We start from the raw sequence: 18,848 nt of genomic DNA, 5'->3' as shown, positions 1-18,848 counted from the left end.
TGAGATTGTATTTATAACCTTTTGTTCTTTAAGTATATGCCTAAAAATATTCATGATATTGTATGCATACGTTACGTCATTTCGGAAATAACGTCGTTGAATGTGTGTCCAAAACAGTTAACATTACATGTTTATAAAAAGTCATTGATAAATATCCATAACACACCGGAAAGCATACAATTAATCATTTAAATAATTCAAAAGCATATCATAAAATTTTCCTTTATAAAAAATAAACAATGAAAGTACACAATTAAGCAGAACATATTTGGTGAAACAAAATTAATATACGTTTTATTATAATTTTTTGTAAGTTTAAAATAAAAAAAATCTTGACAGTACCGCCGTCGGTTCGGTCTCCACTAAAAGCAGAATAATTTTGTTTATACTTTAGTTTTTTCCTGCAATGTCGGTATCAAAGAGTAAAATAGTTATACTATAAGTGTTTTCAAATGCATATTTGGGAAAATATGTGCCCAAAACATGAGCGAGTCCCTTTACAGGGACCCATTCATGTTCTCCCCCTCGGCTTCTGAGCTTGTCACTGTAGTTGATATGGTAGTATTAAAAGGATCATCATGATTCGGCATGTACACCAAGTTTTCATTAAGAGTGATGCAAAACCCTTAAGATTAAAGAAGTAAAATAAAAACGTACCTTTTCAAAGCGCTTTATTTATGTGGAAGATTAATTTCACAGCTACCAAACTGAAATAAACGACTGAAATAGAACCAAACACAACGTCTGTTGAATCCACGTTTACTTCTGTGATAAAAGTCCGTTTAATTGTCGATGAAAATCTTATTATACGAGGAGGCAGCCCTACGGCATCGCAATTGTTTTTTTAGCCAATAAGCGTTATGATTTGTTAAAGGGAAAAGACAACAGATGATCCAAACACGGCAAATATTCAGTATTTTTTCAAAACAAGCCTAGAAGTGTCTATAGATGCGTAATATAGTAGGAGGCCGATGATGCATCATTTTACATGATTAAAAGAATAAACGTGACAATCATATTGCTGTCCCATCTGAGTTTCCACATTAAAAATAGCGCATATGATGGTTTCACAGTTTAAAGTATATCTGTTTATGAGTACAGATTAATATACCGATGCTATTTCTAAACTTAGTGGGATTGACGTGATAGACAACGAAAGAAGCATGTGTTGTAAGTGATGTGATACATTAGTGAATAAGATTCATGGCGTTGTACACAGAGTGTGTGTATACCACGTGATGAATAGCGTCATATATGCTACATCGGAAGGCAACATTTTGCTTAAAATGAAGTCTTAAATCAAAGATAACTTTTCTTTTACAACACCATTTTAAGTGAAACAAAGGACAGTCTATGCCGCTTAAAGAGCCCCGCCTTTGTTTTATTTCCGAAATTTGATAATGTCATTTGTTTCATCAAACACTTCGACAAACATGTTTCCAAAAACTGTATTGACAGTGCTCTGTCAGACGGCCGTATTGCGAAAAGGTTTGTCGAAGTGTTTAAAGAAACCAAACTCTTAAGCAAAATCTGGTTATAAAGACCGAAGGCAGGGCTCCGTAAGCTGAGTAGACTGCTTCATGTTTCATTTAAAATGGTAAAGAAATAGTGAAGATATCTTTGTTTAAAGTCTTTCTTCAAATCAGAATATTGCCTTCCGACAAAGCATTTTTGACGCAATGTATCACGTGGTATACACACACTGTGTACACCACGATGCCAATTTTATGTATGGTTTTTGACGATTTTCTTTTTTATTGCATTTGTATTATCTGGTGTCTGGTCCCTTTAAAAGAGCGTTAATTAACGTACATAATATACTTAATGTACATCAATGTATTTGAACCCACCATTATTATAACATTTTGGACATGCCTTCAAGGATTTGTTATATAAATTGGTTTCTATAATTAAATTCCATACCGGTTCTATCAAATTTGAACTTTTTATCACTAAAACATCAATATGTATTTATGAGGTTTCTTTTATTGATATTGCCAATAGCATTGTGCTTTACATTTAAACTTTCATGGACTATATTACTTTTATATCACTTCGTTGGATTTACTTCTATGAATTACTGTCTATTTTTATTTTTTAGCCTTTCAACAACACTTCCCTACTTATTTCCACCCTGTGACTATTTCTTTCTATGAATTGTTGTCTATTTTTAGCCCTTCAACAACACTTCCCTACTTATTTCCACCCTATGACTATTTCTTTCTATGAATTGTTGTCTATTTTTAGCCCTTCAACAACACTTCCCTACTTATATCCTCCCTGTGACTATTTCTTTCAATGAATTGTTGTCTATTTTTAGCCTTTCAACAACACTTCCCTACTTATATCCCCCCTATGACTATTTCTTTCTATGAATTGTTGTCTATTTTTAGCCTTTCAACAGCACTTCCCTACTTATTTCCACCCTATGACTATTTCTTTCTATGAATTGTTGTCTATTTTTAGCCTTTCAACAGCACTTCCCTACTTATTTCCACCCTATGACTATTTCTTTCTATGAATTGTTGTCTATTTTTAGCCCTTCAACAACACTTCCCTACTTATATCCTCCCTGTGACTATTTCTTTCTATGAATTACTGTCTATTTTTAGCCTTTCAACAACACTTCCCTACTTATATCCTCCCTATGACTATTTCTTTCTATGAATTGTTGTCTATTTATGGCCTTTCAACAACACTTCCCTACTTATATCCTCCCTATGACTATTTCTTTCTATGAATTGTTGTCTATTTTTAGCCTTTCAACAACACTTCCCTACTTATATCCTCCCTATGACTATTTCTTTCTATGAATTGTTGTCTATTTTTAGCCTTTCAACAGCACTTCCCTACTTATATCCACCCTATGACTATTTCTTTCTATGAATTGTTGTCTATTTTTAGCCTTTCAACAACACTTCCCTACTTATATCCTCCCTATGACTATTTCTTTCTATGAATTGTTGTCTATTTTTAGCCTTTTAACAGCACTTCCCTACTTATATCCACCCTATGACTATTTCTTTCTATGAATTGTTGTCTATTTTTAGCCTTTCAACAACACTTCCCTACTTATATCCTCCCTGTGACTATTTCTTTCTATGAATTGTTGTCTATTTTTAGCCTTTTAACAGCACTTCCCTACTTATATCCACCCTATGACTATTTCTTTCTATGAATTGTTGTCTATTTTTAGCCTTTTAACAGCACTTCCCTACTTATATCCACCCTATGACTATTTCTTTCTATGAATTGCTGTCTATTTTTAGCCTTTCAACAACACTTCCCTACTTATATCCACCCTATGACTATTTCTTTCTATGAATTGTTGTCTATTTTTAGCCTTTCAACAGCACTTCCCTACTTATTTCCACCCTATGACTATTTCTTTCTATGAATTGCTGTCTATTTTTAGCCTTTCAACAACACTTCCCTACTTATTTCCACCCTATGACTTTTTCTTTCTATGAATTGTTGTCTATTTTTAGCCTTTCAACAACACTTCCCTACTTATATCCTCCCTGTGACTATTTCTTTCTATGAATTGTTGTCTATTTTTAGCCTTTTAACAGCACTTCCCTACTTATATCCACCCTATGACTATTTCTTTCTATGAATTGTTGTCTATTTTTAGCCTTTTAACAGCACTTCCCTACTTATATCCACCCTATGACTATTTCTTTCTATGAATTGCTGTCTATTTTTAGCCTTTCAACAACACTTCCCTACTTATATCCACCCTATGACTATTTCTTTCTATGAATTGTTGTCTATTTTTAGCCTTTCAACAGCACTTCCCTACTTATTTCCACCCTATGACTATTTCTTTCTATGAATTGCTGTCTATTTTTAGCCTTTCAACAACACTTCCCTACTTATATCCACCCTATGACTATTTCTTTCTATGAATTGTTGTCTATTTTTAGCCTTTCAACAGCACTTCCCTACTTATATCCTCCCTGTGACTATTTCTTTCTATGAATTGTTGTCTATTTTTAGCCTTTCAACAGCACTTCCCTACTTATTTCCACCCTATGACTATTTCTTTCTATGAATTGCTGTCTATTTTTAGCCTTTCAACAACACTTCCCTACTTATTTCCACCCTATGACTATTTCTTTCTATGAATTGTTGTCAATTTTTAACCTTTCAACAACACTTCCCTGCTTATTTCCACCCTATGACTATTTCTTTCTATGGATTGTTGTCTATTTTTAGCCTTTCAACAACACTTCCCTACTTATTTCCACCCTATGACTATTTATTTCTATGAATTGCTGTGTATTTTCTGTGATACGGCAAAGTTTCACCACTTATTTTCAACCCTATGAATTCAAAACAATATAAAGTCACCACGCATAGAAACTTAAAATGCTTGTTATTATGTTAATGGAACTTATTATAAGGGACTCGTTCACGTTTTATTAAACTAAGAGCTCTAATTTTTACCAATTATTTGAAAATGTGACAGAATATGCCCTGCCAAAAAGCATTTACAAGTATACTTATGACGATATCAAATTATTTTAAGCTTGGATTTCCAAATCTCTTTTCAAATGAGTATCTTTCGGTTATGGTTTATTTGTTTGTTCAAAAAAGTTTGTTAAATAAATCAACACAATTTAAAAGAAAAAAAAACGTTGAGTGAGTCCCTAAGATTTAATTCACAAGTTCACTGTCTATGGTAATTAATTAACAATTGGAAAATATTATAAGTATCTTCCATGGTCGAGAGTGTAAGAAAGGTTAATCCCAACCAGAGCGTAGGGTGTTTTGCGGAAACGAGGTTTACCGAGTTTTCGCAAAACACTCTGCGCGAGGGTTGGGATGAACCTTTCTCCCACTTCAGATAAGTAGATCCAATAATTTAACCGTGCTAGAAATTTTTATCTTGCCCACGGGCGAAGACAAAATGCCCGTATGGAACTCCTTTTTATTGTCGCCACATTGTAATTACCTCCCTTGTTGAAGACTGTCGTCTGTAGCTTCATGGAAACTTTGTCTTGTGGCAATATTTAGAACGCTAGTTAATTATTTCTCGCTTCAAATGTCACCATAAAACAGTTTGCACGCAACTTTCAAGAAATAATGCTTCACTCTCCTTAGAACTATTTAAAGACCGATTTGACTATTAACATAATCTGAATCACTGCGCGAATATCCATGACAACCACGAATTATCGCATATCCATACGCAATTATTTTCACAAGGCACAAAAGAGTTCCAGCAAAAAACACATTTTGTACTTAAATTTGTTTAACTTAGGTGGGAGAAAAAGCATCTACCATAGCCGCTTGTGTAAGATAGGTTCATCCCGACCCTCGCGCAGGGTGTTTTGTGGAAACTCGGTAAACCTCGTTTCCGCAAAACACCCTACGCTCGAGTCGGAATGAACCTATCTTACACTCTCGGCCATGGAAGATACTTATAATCTTGACACGAGCGGCTATGGAAGATGCCTTTTCTCCCACCTCAGTTAAACAAAATTAAGTAAAAATGTACTGGAAATCTTTTTTTGTGCGTAGTGAAAAGAAATGCGTCTGGATATGTGATAATTCGTGGTTGTCATGGATATGCGCGAAGTGATTTAGATTATGTTAATAGTCGTATCGGTCTTTAAATAGTTCTGAGGAGAGTGAAGTATTATATCTTGAAAGGTGCGTGAAAACATTTTATGGTGACATTTGAAGCAGGAAATAATAAATTTATATATATAAGCATTCTAAATATTACAACAAGACAAGGTGTCTTTGATGCTACAGACGACAGTCTTCAACAAGGGAGGTAATTACAATGTGATGACCATTAAAAAGAAGTTCCATACGGGCGTTTAATCTTTGCCCGTGGTCAAGATTAAAATTTCTCCCACCTCAGATAAGTAGATCCTTTAATTTAACCATGCTAGAAATTCTTATCTTGCGCACGGGCGAAGATAAAATGCCCGTATGGAACTTCTTTTTATGGTCACCACATTGTAATTACCTCCCTTGTCCGCCCGGTTAGCTCAGTCGGTAGAGCGTTGGACTGTGAATCTGACAACCCGGGTTCGATTCTCGGGCGGACCAGGTCACTTCTGTTGTGATTGGTTATGAAATCCTTTCTACGACCAATCGCACTAAACCACTGCCCCTGGCATGTACAGAAGTTGTCAGTTCCTTGCAGAAGTGAAGGCACCTAGTACTGGTTCACCGCCCAGGATAGGTGTGCGGTGGTTGAACTGTCACTCTGGGACCCTTCAATGTGCTCACGCCGGGACCCGGAGTATAAACTACTAACACCACCCCATTACCTCCCTTGTTGAATACTGTCGTCTGTAGCGCATCATGGAAACCTTGTCTTGTGGCAATATTTAGAACGCTAGTTAATTATTTCTTGCTTCAAATGTCACCAGAAAACAGTTTTCACACACGTGAAGTTAGCGGCCTAACGGCATAGCTGCCTAGCGGCTTAAAATTGGTTTCGATTTCAAAGCATTTTTATATATGGTTGTTCTTCTAAAAAATGATAAACTTGTTGGAGAAGAGGGGGTAGAAAGAAGATGGAGTGGAAGAGAGCAGATGGAGAAGAGGGAGAAAAGAAGAGGGAGTAGAATAGAGGGGGAGTAGAAAAGAGGGAAGATGGAGAAGAGGGAGTAGAAGAGAGGGGGAGTAGAAAAGAGGGAATATGGAGAAGAGAGTCAGAAAGAGAGGGAAGATGGAGAAGAGAGAGTAGAAAAAGAGGGAGTAGGTGAGAGGGAAGATGGAGAAGAGGGAGTAGAAGAAAAGGGATATGGAGAAGAGAGTCAGAACGAGAGCGAAGATGGAGAAGAGAGAATAGAAGAAGATGGAGAAGAGGGAGTAGAAGAGAAGAGGGAGTAGAAGAGAGGGGGAGTAGAAGAGAGGGAAGATGGAGTAGAAGAGAGGGGGAGTAGAAAAGAGGGAATATGGAGAAGATAGTTAGAAAGAGAGAGAAGAGAAAGTAGAAGTAGAGGGAGTAGGAGAGAGAAAAGATGGAAAAGAGGGTATAGAAGGGAGGAAAGATGGAAAAGAGGGGTAGATGATAGAGAAGAGAGTGTGGAAGAGAAAAATATGGGAGTAGACGAGAGGAAATACGGAGAAGATGGTCTAGAAGAGAGAAAGTATGGCAGATCAAGGGCGGAAGAAAGGAAATATTGAGAAGATGGCGTAGAAGAAGGAAAAAATTGGAGAAGAGGGTTGAAAGACGGGAAAAATGGATGAGAAGGGTGAAAAAAGGACAAGCGAGAAGCAGTAGGAGGATATGGCGGCGGGATAGTTAACGGGAAGGTTAATGAATGTGTGAGAAGTGGGACACGGTGAGTGGAGAGGGATGATGAGGAGTTAAAAGTATTAAAGAAAGTCGATTGGATAGTTCTCGTAACATGCGCAACCACATACGCATGTACGATGGTGGCTCTGAGAGCCATTTAGAAAGACAGAAGAGAGGACAGATCTCGTACCATGCACGACCACACGTACGAGCGGTGGCTCTGAGAGCCAGGCTCGAGAACCAGCACCGCGAGTTCCCGTACAAAATTATCCAAGATTTAAAAACCCTGGTAAATTGTTTGTTATAACACAAAATGTGGAGGTTTAAATGGCTATTTTCTATATCTTTTTCCGTGGAAATGTTGTGTGTACAAATGCTCGCAGTTATAAACAGAAACACTACATGTTAAAATATCGTTATTTCAGAACTTCATTATGGAAAGATATTCCATCAAAATTGAGTAAGTTGTCATAATTTAGCGATTGAGTTAAATTTTTCTGTCTTCCGTTTTTCTTCTTCAGTCTATTTATATTATTTTTAAATATTCTATAAATAAATTAATTATTCTAATAACAATGATTTTCTGTAGCGCGTTTAGCCATAACAATGAAAGGTGCGAAAAGTGGTCATGAATGAAAAATGGTTTTAAATTAAAGTTGTAGAATTGGTTATGTAAAATTGATCTTGCTATTTAAATGTTGTTAGAATAACTCTAGAAATATGAACAGTACTTGACACAATTAAAAAAAAACTACAGGCGTTCTATGATGGCACATTTCCCCCCTCAACCAGCAGGATGTACAGTACGGGGAAATTCTATGATGGCACAATTCCCCCTCAACCAGCAGGATGTACAGTATGGGGAAATTCTATAATGGCACAATTTCCCCTCAACCAGCAGGATGTACAGTACGGGGAAATTCTATGACGGCACAATTCCCCCTTTACCAACAGGATGTACAGTAAGGGGGCGTTCTTTGATGGCACAACTATCCCTTATTCAGAAGGATGATCAGCACGGGGGCGTTCTTTGATGGCACAATTAACTCTCACTCAGCAGGATGTTCAGTACACGAGGAAGTTCTATGATCACAATTCCTTTACACTAGTCAGGATATATACAACGGGGAAGTTCTATGATGGCACAATCCCCCTGATTCAGCAAGATGAACAGTATGGGGCGTTCTATAACGGCACAATCGCCCTGATTCAGCAAGATGGACAGTATGGGGTGTTCTATAACGGCCTAATCCCCCTGATTAAACAAGATGAACAGTATGGGGCGTTCTATAACGGCACAATCCCCCTGATTCAGCAAGATGAACAGTATGGGGCGTTCTATAACGGCACAATCCCCCTGAACAGTATGGGGCGTTCTATGATGGCACAATCCCCCCTCATTCAGCAGGATGAACAGTATGGGGCGTTTTATGATGGCACAATACCCCCTCATTCAACAGGATGAACAGTATGGGGCGTTCTATGATGGTACGATCCCCACTCATTCAGCAGGATGAACAGTATGGGGCGTTCTATGATGGCACAATCGCCCTCATTCAGCTGGAAGAACAGTATAGGGCGTTCTATGATGGCACAATCCCTCCTCATTCAGCAGGATGAACAGTATGGTGCGTTCTTCGATGGCACAATCCCCCCTCATTCTGCAGGATGAACAGTCTGGGGCGTTCTACGATGGCACAATACCCTCTCATTCAGCAGGATGAACAGTAAGGGGTGTATTATGATGGCACAATGCCCCCTCATTCTGCAGGATGAACAGTAAGGGGCGTTCTATGATGGCACAATGCCCCCTCATTTTGCAGGATGAACAGTCTGGGGCGTTCTATGATGGCACAATCCCCCCTCATTCTGCAGGATGAACAGTATTGGGCGTTCTATGATGGCTCAATCCCCTCATTCTGCAGGATGAACAGTATGGGGCGTTCTATGATGGCACAATTCCCCCTCTTTCTGCAGAATGAACAGTAAGTACCGTTCTACGATGGCACAATACCCCCTCATTCAGCAGGATAAACAGTATGGGGCGTTCTATGATGGCACAATCCCCCCTCATTCAGCAGGATGAACAGTATAGGGCGTTCTATGATGGCACAATACCCCCTCATTCAGCAGGATGCACAGTACGGGGTGTTCTATGATGGTACAATTCCCCTTGATAAGCAAGATGTACAGTACGAGTATATTCTTTGATAATGGCAGGGCCGGAAAGTCCCTGTGGCCATTATGGTATGGGACCGAGATGTCCGGACAGTGACCCAAAATATACCAATTGTATTTAGTTTGCTTCTAAAAATTTCGAATCCTGATTGATCTTGGTTGTAAAAAATGGCTATGTACCCGAAACCATTACATACTGGCTGGGAACTACTACCATATACTAGCTTGGACCCAAATAACAATATATGATAGTGTATGACAGCCATTTCCTACTTAACTTTGATCTGGGACTATATTATCGTTATTCTAATTTAGCATTTGGGACAATGCAATCATAATTTTAATTAAGCCATCTAAGTCCTAGTCAAAGCTTTTTAGACTCGCCTCCCGTAGAAATGAATAGCGACCGCACAGTATAAATGTATATTATATATACGCGGACAAAGTATTAATTACACTGTCGGCCGTGACCTTTAACATGATAAGATATGATAAGGTTCGTATACTGGTCAGCCTACATTTAAATACCACCACTGTCTACTACTGTTACTACTATATACTACATCTGTCTACTTCTACTGCTACTGCTGCAGTTGTTTTGATGTTGTTGTTGTTGTTGATGATGATGTTGTTGTCATTCTTCTTCTTCTTCTTCTTCAACATATTCTTCTTCTTCTTCTTCTTCATATTCTTCTTCTTCTTCTTCTTCTTCTTCTTCTTCTTCTTCTTCTTCTTCTTCTTCTTCTTCTTCTTCTTCTTCTTCTTCTTCTTCTTCTTCTGCGAACGTACTACCACATTATTTCAAGGTGCAATGTCAGATACGGTTTATTGTATAAGGTTATATAGCCTGTTTACACATGGATATTAGCTTTTACAAAAATAATTGTTTGAAAGTGAAAAATCTCGATTGCAAGAGGACACAACACAAGTGACGCATAATTGCTTTTTGGGGTAGTTTTAAAGTTCATTGTTTAAAAAAGTCGTTATCTGAAGAAATAGAAAAATATGAATGTCACTTTCGACGATACCCAGTTACAATGAAGAAGATAGATAAAGTATGTTTGTTTTTCTGAACAGGGTATTACCTGAGTAAATTAAAGAATGAAAAGATTGTGTAATTAAGAAGATCTCTTTGACAGGGCTACTTTTTTGCAAACATTTATCATTGCGAACAGATCATCTTTATCGGGAAATCTATGAAGTCGTAGCGTTATTAGTGTATTGTCAAATAATAGCTCTTTATTATCTGGTAGAATATTGCCAATATACCGAAAATATACCTAATGGGGTTAATGTTTCTTTTTGTGCTTTTATGTTAGTACAAAAGTTAGAGTTTGTTATGTAGTGGAATATGTAAGAGGTTTGTTGTTTTGTTTTATATAAGATGATTACTTGATAAACGTAATATATATCGTCATTAAGCGTTGGAGGGACTTACTTTTATATAAACATTCATACCATTTGTGCGGTAAATATTACTTAATTTGTATATTTCGTTTCTTTGGACGTATATTATAAGTATATTTCATGACCGAGAGTGTAAGAACAGAACACCCTCAGCGAGGGTTGGGATGAACCTATATTACACGAGCGGCCATGGTAGGTGTTTTTCTCCCAACCCAGTCAAAGTAGAGTAAACATGTATTTTCAATTATTGTTTTTTTACATACGGGTACTTTCTATCTTTTCTAATGGGCAAGATAAGGATTTTCAGCTCGGCCAAATATTTGGACCCACTCTTCTTAGGTGGGTGAAAAAGCAATAATAGCTCACAAAAATAAATGCCGACTTTTCTAAAACGTTTTGCACGTGGCATTTAATTTACATGTTCTTCCCCCACCTGATCAAGCTTGATAATGTCAGAATGTCAAATAAAGGCTGAAATCATTTTGAACCAATGTGATGACCGTATTTTTCAAAATATTCTACTTTTAAACTTCATACTGGTCCATGTTATACGTGCCGTACGTTTTAGTTGGATCGCAAATATATTGGCCGATTACAACAATAATTTTAATCATTAAATACGTGAACCCTCATAAACATTTAACGCTGGACCTGAACGTTTAATATCCCAAAAGACCTCCAAATAAACAATAACTCATGACATATCGGCAGCAAAATCTATCTCTTCATTATGTTCTACCAGAATATGGGTCAATGACATTTGTACATTTATGTAAGGATCTGACACAGGAGTGTTGGTGTACAGTGTTGACAGGGGCGGGTCCAGGAATTTACATTAGAGGGGTCGTAACTTAAGCGGCAGAACCTTTTGACATGCACCCCTCCTTCAGAACCAAAACTTATTTTGTTTAAAGCTGCACTCTCACAGATTGACCATTTTAACAACTTTTTTTTTATTTTTTTGTCTTGGAAAGAGCAACTTTTTGCGTAAATATCTGCAAACCAATGATAATAGATTGCTGACAAAAAATTAGATCATAGATTTTCATATTTCCGTTCAAAAATTAATGTTTTATCGATTAAACCGTTACTAACGGTTTAAGAAAAATGCATTGATAAAATATCATTTTTTGAACTTATATATAAAAATCTGCCATTTGAGTTTTTGTCAGCAGTCTTATATAACTGGTTTCCATGGATGTTCGCAAAAATTGGCTTGTTCCAAGACAAAAAATAAAAAAAAGTTGTCAAAACGTTCAATCTGTGACAGTGAAGCTTTAAAGTGTTGGCAGGGGAAAGAACATTCTATACATATGTATTCCGAGTGCATTTTGGACGTGTTTTATTTAGTTTTTCTCCTATATTGAAATAAAAAAGTAAACTTTGACGATTTAAGGGATCCGCTGGTGGTAGGTGTGTAGGATTGAAATTTTGTCTGTTTGTGCCAAAGGTAGCATTTGTTTACCTTCTATCCTGCTTACCCTTTTAACATTTGATTATGTTTAAGCAACCTAGTACCATCCCTGGACCCGCACAAGATGGCCTCACGTTCAGAGGTGAACGCACGCTCACCTCACTTATTAGTCAGGCATGTTTACTAATATCTTTCAACACTGTTGGTCTGGAGATTGGCTGATTTCTGGCAACTGCTAACGTGTAAGCGTGTCAACGTCTCTTTAACAAACCAGGACGACGACATGTTTATTAAAAAATAGACAAATAAAGTATGAATCATTTGGGTGTGCTGGTATGCTAGCGAGACAGGCAACAACGCACTATTTTAGGCGTGCCGGATCGACAAATTATTTGTCCTGTACGTTTGTGTTCTGGCGCGTATACAAATTACGTAATGGTGCCCTGATTTGTCGTTCTGGCAGGGCGACAACACGCCAAAACGGCAACTATAGGTCGACAATAAAACAAATACAGTCTTTGTCGTTGTGGCGTGTTGGCGGGATGACGAAACGTCCACGCCCCATAATGAGATGACAGGAATCAGCCAACATAGTCAAGGATGTTGATGTTTGGATATGCATGTAATTATACACAAAATAACTTATATACATGTATATAAACAACCATCACTGACCTAAACGGACACGTTTGTTCACGTATTGTTTGAAGGAAACCGCAGTCTTGTCTACGCATTCCATGAATACTATTTTGATATGTTACATGTTTACAACTAAATGTTTGTATAACAACTGAATTTCTTTCTCTTTAACTTCATTTCAGGATTCTTTAATTTTGTATAAGTTTCTAAACTATAAATGTCAACAGTGTGTGACACTGTCTAATTGATGTATTATCAGTCATTGTGTGTTTCAACATTGTGCATGAATAGAAGGCCACGGAACAAAAATGTCCTTGGTTGTTCGGTAACCTGGTTCAATAGGATCGCTAAAAGCTAAATTTGTTACGATTTAAGACGTAGCATCAAAATTAAGACGCACAGGCATAAAGGTATTACCTATGTGTTAAGTTATTGACAACTTGCTGAGACTTTTTTTATTTTAAAATCTGTAAATGCATGTGCCATCGAGTCCAAATGATTAGTGGTGGATCCTTAGCCACGAGGTTGGCTGCAAGTTATACATAATAAAAAAATACCCCCCCCCCCGACAAAACTCCTAGTAATCTTTAAATAGGTCAAAACCACATCACCATTTTTTACATGGCGTATTAAATTTAAGGGGCGTTTTTCTACATTTATTAAAACAAAGTTTGCAAAACCTAAGGGGTGTGTTTGCCAGCCGCCTTGTAAAAATCATTGGGGATTGGGGGGGGGGGGGCGTGTCCACCCATGAAAAAATGTACGACGTGTTTAAATCGAGGGGGGGGGGGTAGGGTATGCGACTCCCGTGAAGGCAGGGTCGCATGTTCGATCGATACCGAACATTAACACTGAACATACTTAACCGCCTTCCGGAGGGGCGTTGAACAGAGGTCCCGTGTGCCCGTGCTATACAATGGCTCACGTTACAGCATGTCTATGCAACCTACTTTAAATAAATACTTGGTTCGATGTCCATGGGTAGTCCCGATGGCCTCATAAAATACATGTACATCTGCCTAAACATCTTGTATTTCCGAGGCCGCACATAAGTTGTGGGGGCACCTCTTTAAAGCACTGGTTTTTTTGTTTTGTTATTTTGTTTTTCTTTTGTCATTATTTGTGTGTACAAGCAATTATGTTTCTAAACTAGTTTAGGTGGTTTTTAAACATTTGATACACATCTATAGAAAGAAAGGAAGATAAATATAATATTACATTAATATAATCTAAAAACAATATTAAAAGCATGCATGAAAACGAATCGAACTCGGTGTTAAAGCTCTATAGAGCTGATGATATTTGTAACGATGATGTGTGATGATAAATGTAACGTCTTTTCGACTAACCTAAGTGGCACCAAGCATGACTGACAAGCTAGCTCTCTTTACAGTTGGCCTTGTCGTAGATCACGCTATTTTAATGTGGTGATCCTAACTAATGAACGACCTTAAACATTCAATAAGGCAATTCGTCCCTGGTATTTTAAATCTTTAAAGAAAATATCACAATTTTAAATCTGTGCAAATACAGCACGTTAAGGACACTTGAAATGTTTTTTGCATACCAATACTGCAGTCTGGAAGGTTATCTTAGGTTTAATATATTCATTTACGAGCATGTGTCATAAAACATATTGCTGCTCATATTCACGTAAGGAGAACTGTAAGTTAAGCATACGCATACATTCAACGTTCAAATATATGCTTTGTAATTACTTTTGATTCGATCAATGTTGACTCTCATACATTCGCATACGGAATAATGAATGAAGCTGTTCAAATTATTGTTTTAAAATTTATATGTGCTCATTTGGAATTTGGAATAACTACTACAATTTAGAATATCACTTTTGCAGGTCCGTACGGGATTTGCTGACCATCTTCTCGTTATGAACCATGTTAAAGCCTTACTTCAACAACCGGAAGAGTGGCCCGCCATTGAACATGGAGAATCTGTTTGTACATCGCGTTGACGATGGCGAATTTCCGGCGGAATTGCGGTCACGGACGCCTAACACGTTCTGGCGTTCCCCATACACTGGTGACACCGGAAGTCAAGTCAACAAATCAGTTTGTCTGAAGCCAATGTTGACAATCACAACGCCGCTCAAACGACCCAAAATTGATAACGGCGGACATGTTAAAAGCATATTGAAAAACAAACCGGGGGACGAATCATTTGAGGACAACACAAAGGATGAAAGTAAACCAGTTCGGCCTTTGTCCGAGCCACAAACTCCAAAACTGATTACGACCGGTACAGGTCAAGTAATGCCGCATGGCGCAGGTCCTGTACGTTCAAAAACGGCGGGAAAACGTGTGCAATTTTCGTCTGTGACGGTAAAAGAAACCAAACGTGATATAACTAGTAGCCCGGTGAGCACAAACAACCTACATACATCTACCATCATCCCTTTCAAAGGTAGGCGGTTATTTCTGGATAAAAACATATCAACTCGAATATTAGGAACCCCTGCTAGAACCGCCACTAAATGGCAGAAAAGAGGTGAAAGTGTGACAGGATTCTCTCTAAGTGGCGGGGAAGCTAACATAAAGTCGCAGATTAATGCATTTATAAGGAAACTCAAACTAGCGGAGTGTGAACGTGCGGCGAAATCTTTTGACGATTCCAGCAGGACGATCGTCATAGAGGACGAGACCTCTCAGAGGAAAACTGCTGACAAACTTCGAAGGTTAAGGTCATGTCCCGAGGTCCCTATGAGGCCAGACTGGAGCGAGTACGATATTGACAGGACACCGACTGTAAAAACGAAACTGACCTCTTCCGAAGTATCTGACAAAAAATCTCGTAACAATGTCGACGACGATCAGTCGGATTCGTTATCAGAATCCGTTTCCATAGAGAGTTTCGAGTCCCCTAAGGAGGACAAAGTTGTTGAAAAAACTCCCAGCGGGGCGAAAATATTCCGGCCCAAACCCATGGCCTCCCTGTACACAAAATACAGACACATCACAACAAACGAGCTCAACAAATAAGGTAATTCGTCGGCGGGCAAGTCCAGGAACTACTACCGACTGTCAAGCCTTGGACGCAACTCTACAAACTTCTGTGACACCCGGAAGACGGACCAGATTCTCGGGTGGCTAGAGGAAGTGCGCACCGCCAACACAGCGGAAGAGGATGCTGGGACTAAAGGCAGCAACGACAGATGACAACCTGTGTCTCGCAAGCTCTGTTATTATGTTAGCATTTATTTAAATTATTTTTATCTAAATATCGTTCTTAATTGTTTCACGACATTTTGCCATGTTTCACCTGCTTAATTAGGAAAAGACTACGCAGCCAGAACCAAGCGGGGTCATATTCGCTTGTATTGGTGTTAACGGTCCGTGTTCCCATGCACGTGTACGTGGTGAAATTGAAGTACACGAATATAGGTCATTATTTAAAATGTTCGTGACTAGCTAACGCTAAATAAGCTGAATTCTTAACATTTCCGCCATTTCTTTTCAAATTCAAATTGCTTTCGGCAAATTCAACAGTTTACTCTTTTTTAAATGTTCTTGTTATTTATCAAAAACGTTTATCTTCGACGTATATATAGTTATATATATATACATATATGAAAACGCATGTTCCATGTATATGCAACAATAGAGTGGTTGCGAAACACTACTTGTACGGGTACGTGTACGTGTGGGCCTCATTTTTACACTTTGTCATTCACCTATGTGTACAAGGTACAAGCTTAGCATGACATGTATGAAAGCATGGGTACAGGGATGTATATGATTGTCAACGAATATACCCGTTACCATTCTCGTACACAAGGGCAGGTATTCAATATTCAACTTAAGTCAACCTTATGGTCATACATCATTGACTTCATTCACTATATTATCCAGTTATTTATAACAAGTAATCCGATTAGCTACATCGTTCTTAGATCCAATTAAGACCAAAATTGAATATCAGCCCACGGCGTTGGTGCTATGCGTACATACCTAGGATGAATGAGAATGGCACGTAAAGGCTTAGAATAATATCTATCAAACGACGATTAAACGCAACTGCAACTTTCACGTGTACAATAAATGTATAGTACACGTCGTGTTCCGCAACCTATCGTATTGTCCTAAAGAAGTTGTACAGTCGAAGCTCGCTATGTCGAACTCTGTCATCTCGATGTTCCGGTTATATCGAACATTTTTTTTCGAATATTTTTGGTTAAATCCAATATGGTTTGATTTTCTGTTGTATCGAATGTCCGTTATCTCGAAGTAATAACCGAGTTTCCAACGACTTCGACATAGCGAGTTTTTACTGTATGTTAAATGCCTCTTCCTTAGTTCCACAAGTAGACCCAACGGGCATGCCTTGTACTGTAATTCCTAATGACCTAAGGCTCAAACAACGGATGGATCATTAGTAGGTGTACTCACTTGTTATCTCATGCTCGAAGAAATCTATACATGTCTCTAATAAAACTGATGGAGTTTCAGAATTGTTTTAAATTACATGTCTCTAAGAAAACTGATGCATTTTCAGAATTGTTTACATTTCTGCAAGAAAACTGTTGTATACATGTCTCTTATAAAACTGATGCATTTTCAGAATTGTTTACATATCTGTAAGAAAACTTATGCATTTTCAGAATTGTTTACCGATCTCTTAGAAAACTGTTGTATACATGTCTCTTATAAAACTGATGCATTTACAGAATCGTTTACATATCTGTAAGAAAACTGATGTATAAATATTTTTCTTAGAAAACTGATGCACGTTCAGAATTCTTTAAAATTTCTTATTTGTTAGAAAACTGACGCATTTTTGGAATTGTTTACGTGTCTCTAAGAAGATGTATACATGTTTCGTAAAACGGATGCACATTGAGTTGTATGGCATGACAGGCGATGTTCTTTCAAATTATTCAATAACTGACTTTTTGTAGTTTATGCCTTGCAAATATGGCTGTATTAAAGTACTGACAATACTTACACAAAGATTATTTTGGCAGTATTTGTAGGGCGGACATGATTTTGTTTATATCGGATTTATCAATCTTCCAACTGGAATATTAATTAATTACCAATTGTTAACCTTATTATTCCGCTAGTTTGATGACGCTGATAACGTACTTCAAAATGGCACCATTTTAGGACAGACTGATCAAAATCTAAGTAAATTATATGTATCATGTTAACGGCTCGTGCATGACCGCTTGCTTAAAGACAACATGCAGTCAGCACGTGAATTTCATAATTACGTACAGTCAACAATTTATTTACGATCGACTTATTTAGTTTTACCCTTTTATATATTTCCCATACAAGCAGAACTACTGTCAACAATACATTGTTCATGTCTTTATAATTCAAGTGTTATCTTTAGACCCAACTTCAATAATGTGATATAATTTCTTGATCACCCCTCGGTACACACCCCATCGGGGGCGTAGCTAGACCAACGTTTCCATGGTGTGCTAGTCTCTGTTTAAATAATAAAATTTAGCCATAGACCTTACGCTGTGGAATGGGTCTCGGTGACACCCGAAAAGTTACGGGCAGATTATGTACGCTAAATGTTCTAACGATACTTATATTGAAACGCAGTTGGCGCCGAAAACGGGATTACGCCTGGAAATGTACGATCTTCAGCCTTACGATATTTGCTGAAACGGGACCCATTATTGCTGCTATGTCTCCAAGAGCCTGAAGATCTGTTTTTGTGCGTGTGCGCCGTGCGTGTATGCATGCGTGCGTGTTTCTGGCACATCTTAGATAAAGAAAGAAAGGAAAACGTAAATATTATCAATAGTGAAAACGTTGGTGTGATTTATCACGTGTTCTTTATTCATTGGTTTGTGAGAGGTTTGTGTCTTTTCATTCATATTATTTTTCGGTGTGATGCTTGTGTCTTTCAAACATATATGTGTAGGTGTGGTGCTAGTGTGTAGGTGTGGTGATGTAACAATGTGTA

General features: G+C 37.8%; 1 protein-coding gene across 4 annotated transcripts; it reads left to right on the top strand.

The window, feature by feature from the left end:
* The first annotated feature begins 10,703 nt into the window (after positions 1–10,703).
* On the top strand, positions 10,704–18,619 carry LOC128212000 (uncharacterized). 4 transcript variants are annotated; one of them, XR_008257366.1, is made up of 3 exons: positions 10,704–10,805; positions 14,764–16,111; positions 18,482–18,619. XR_008257366.1 is itself a non-coding variant. In XM_052917210.1 (2 exons), the coding sequence occupies exon 2, from the start codon at positions 14,804–14,806 to the stop codon at positions 15,902–15,904; it is 1,101 nt and encodes a 366-aa protein (XP_052773170.1). In that variant the 5' UTR covers positions 10,704–10,805; positions 14,764–14,803; the 3' UTR covers positions 15,905–18,242. The 4 variants fall into 4 exon arrangements, 3 of the variants coding, with proteins under 3 accessions (XP_052773170.1, XP_052773172.1, XP_052773171.1); XM_052917210.1 differs by lacking the exon at positions 18,482–18,619 and having other exon boundaries at positions 14,764–18,242; XM_052917212.1 differs by lacking the exons at positions 10,704–10,805; positions 18,482–18,619 and adding an exon at positions 10,865–10,913 and having other exon boundaries at positions 14,764–18,242.
* The last annotated feature ends 229 nt before the right edge of the window (positions 18,620–18,848 follow it).

The sequence above is a fragment of the Mya arenaria genome, chromosome 12 (assembly GCF_026914265.1).
Source record: "Mya arenaria isolate MELC-2E11 chromosome 12, ASM2691426v1".
Classification (NCBI taxonomy): Eukaryota; Metazoa; Mollusca; class Bivalvia; order Myida; family Myidae; genus Mya; species Mya arenaria.
The sequence above is the reverse complement of the archived record's forward strand: the minus strand, read 5'-3'. Positions and strand labels throughout refer to the sequence as shown.

What these genes read in the sequence shown, in the direction of transcription:
- LOC128212000 (XM_052917210.1), top strand. Translation starts at nt 14,804, where the DNA reads ATGTTAAAGCCTTACTTCAACAACCGGAAGAGTGGCCCGCCATTGAAC.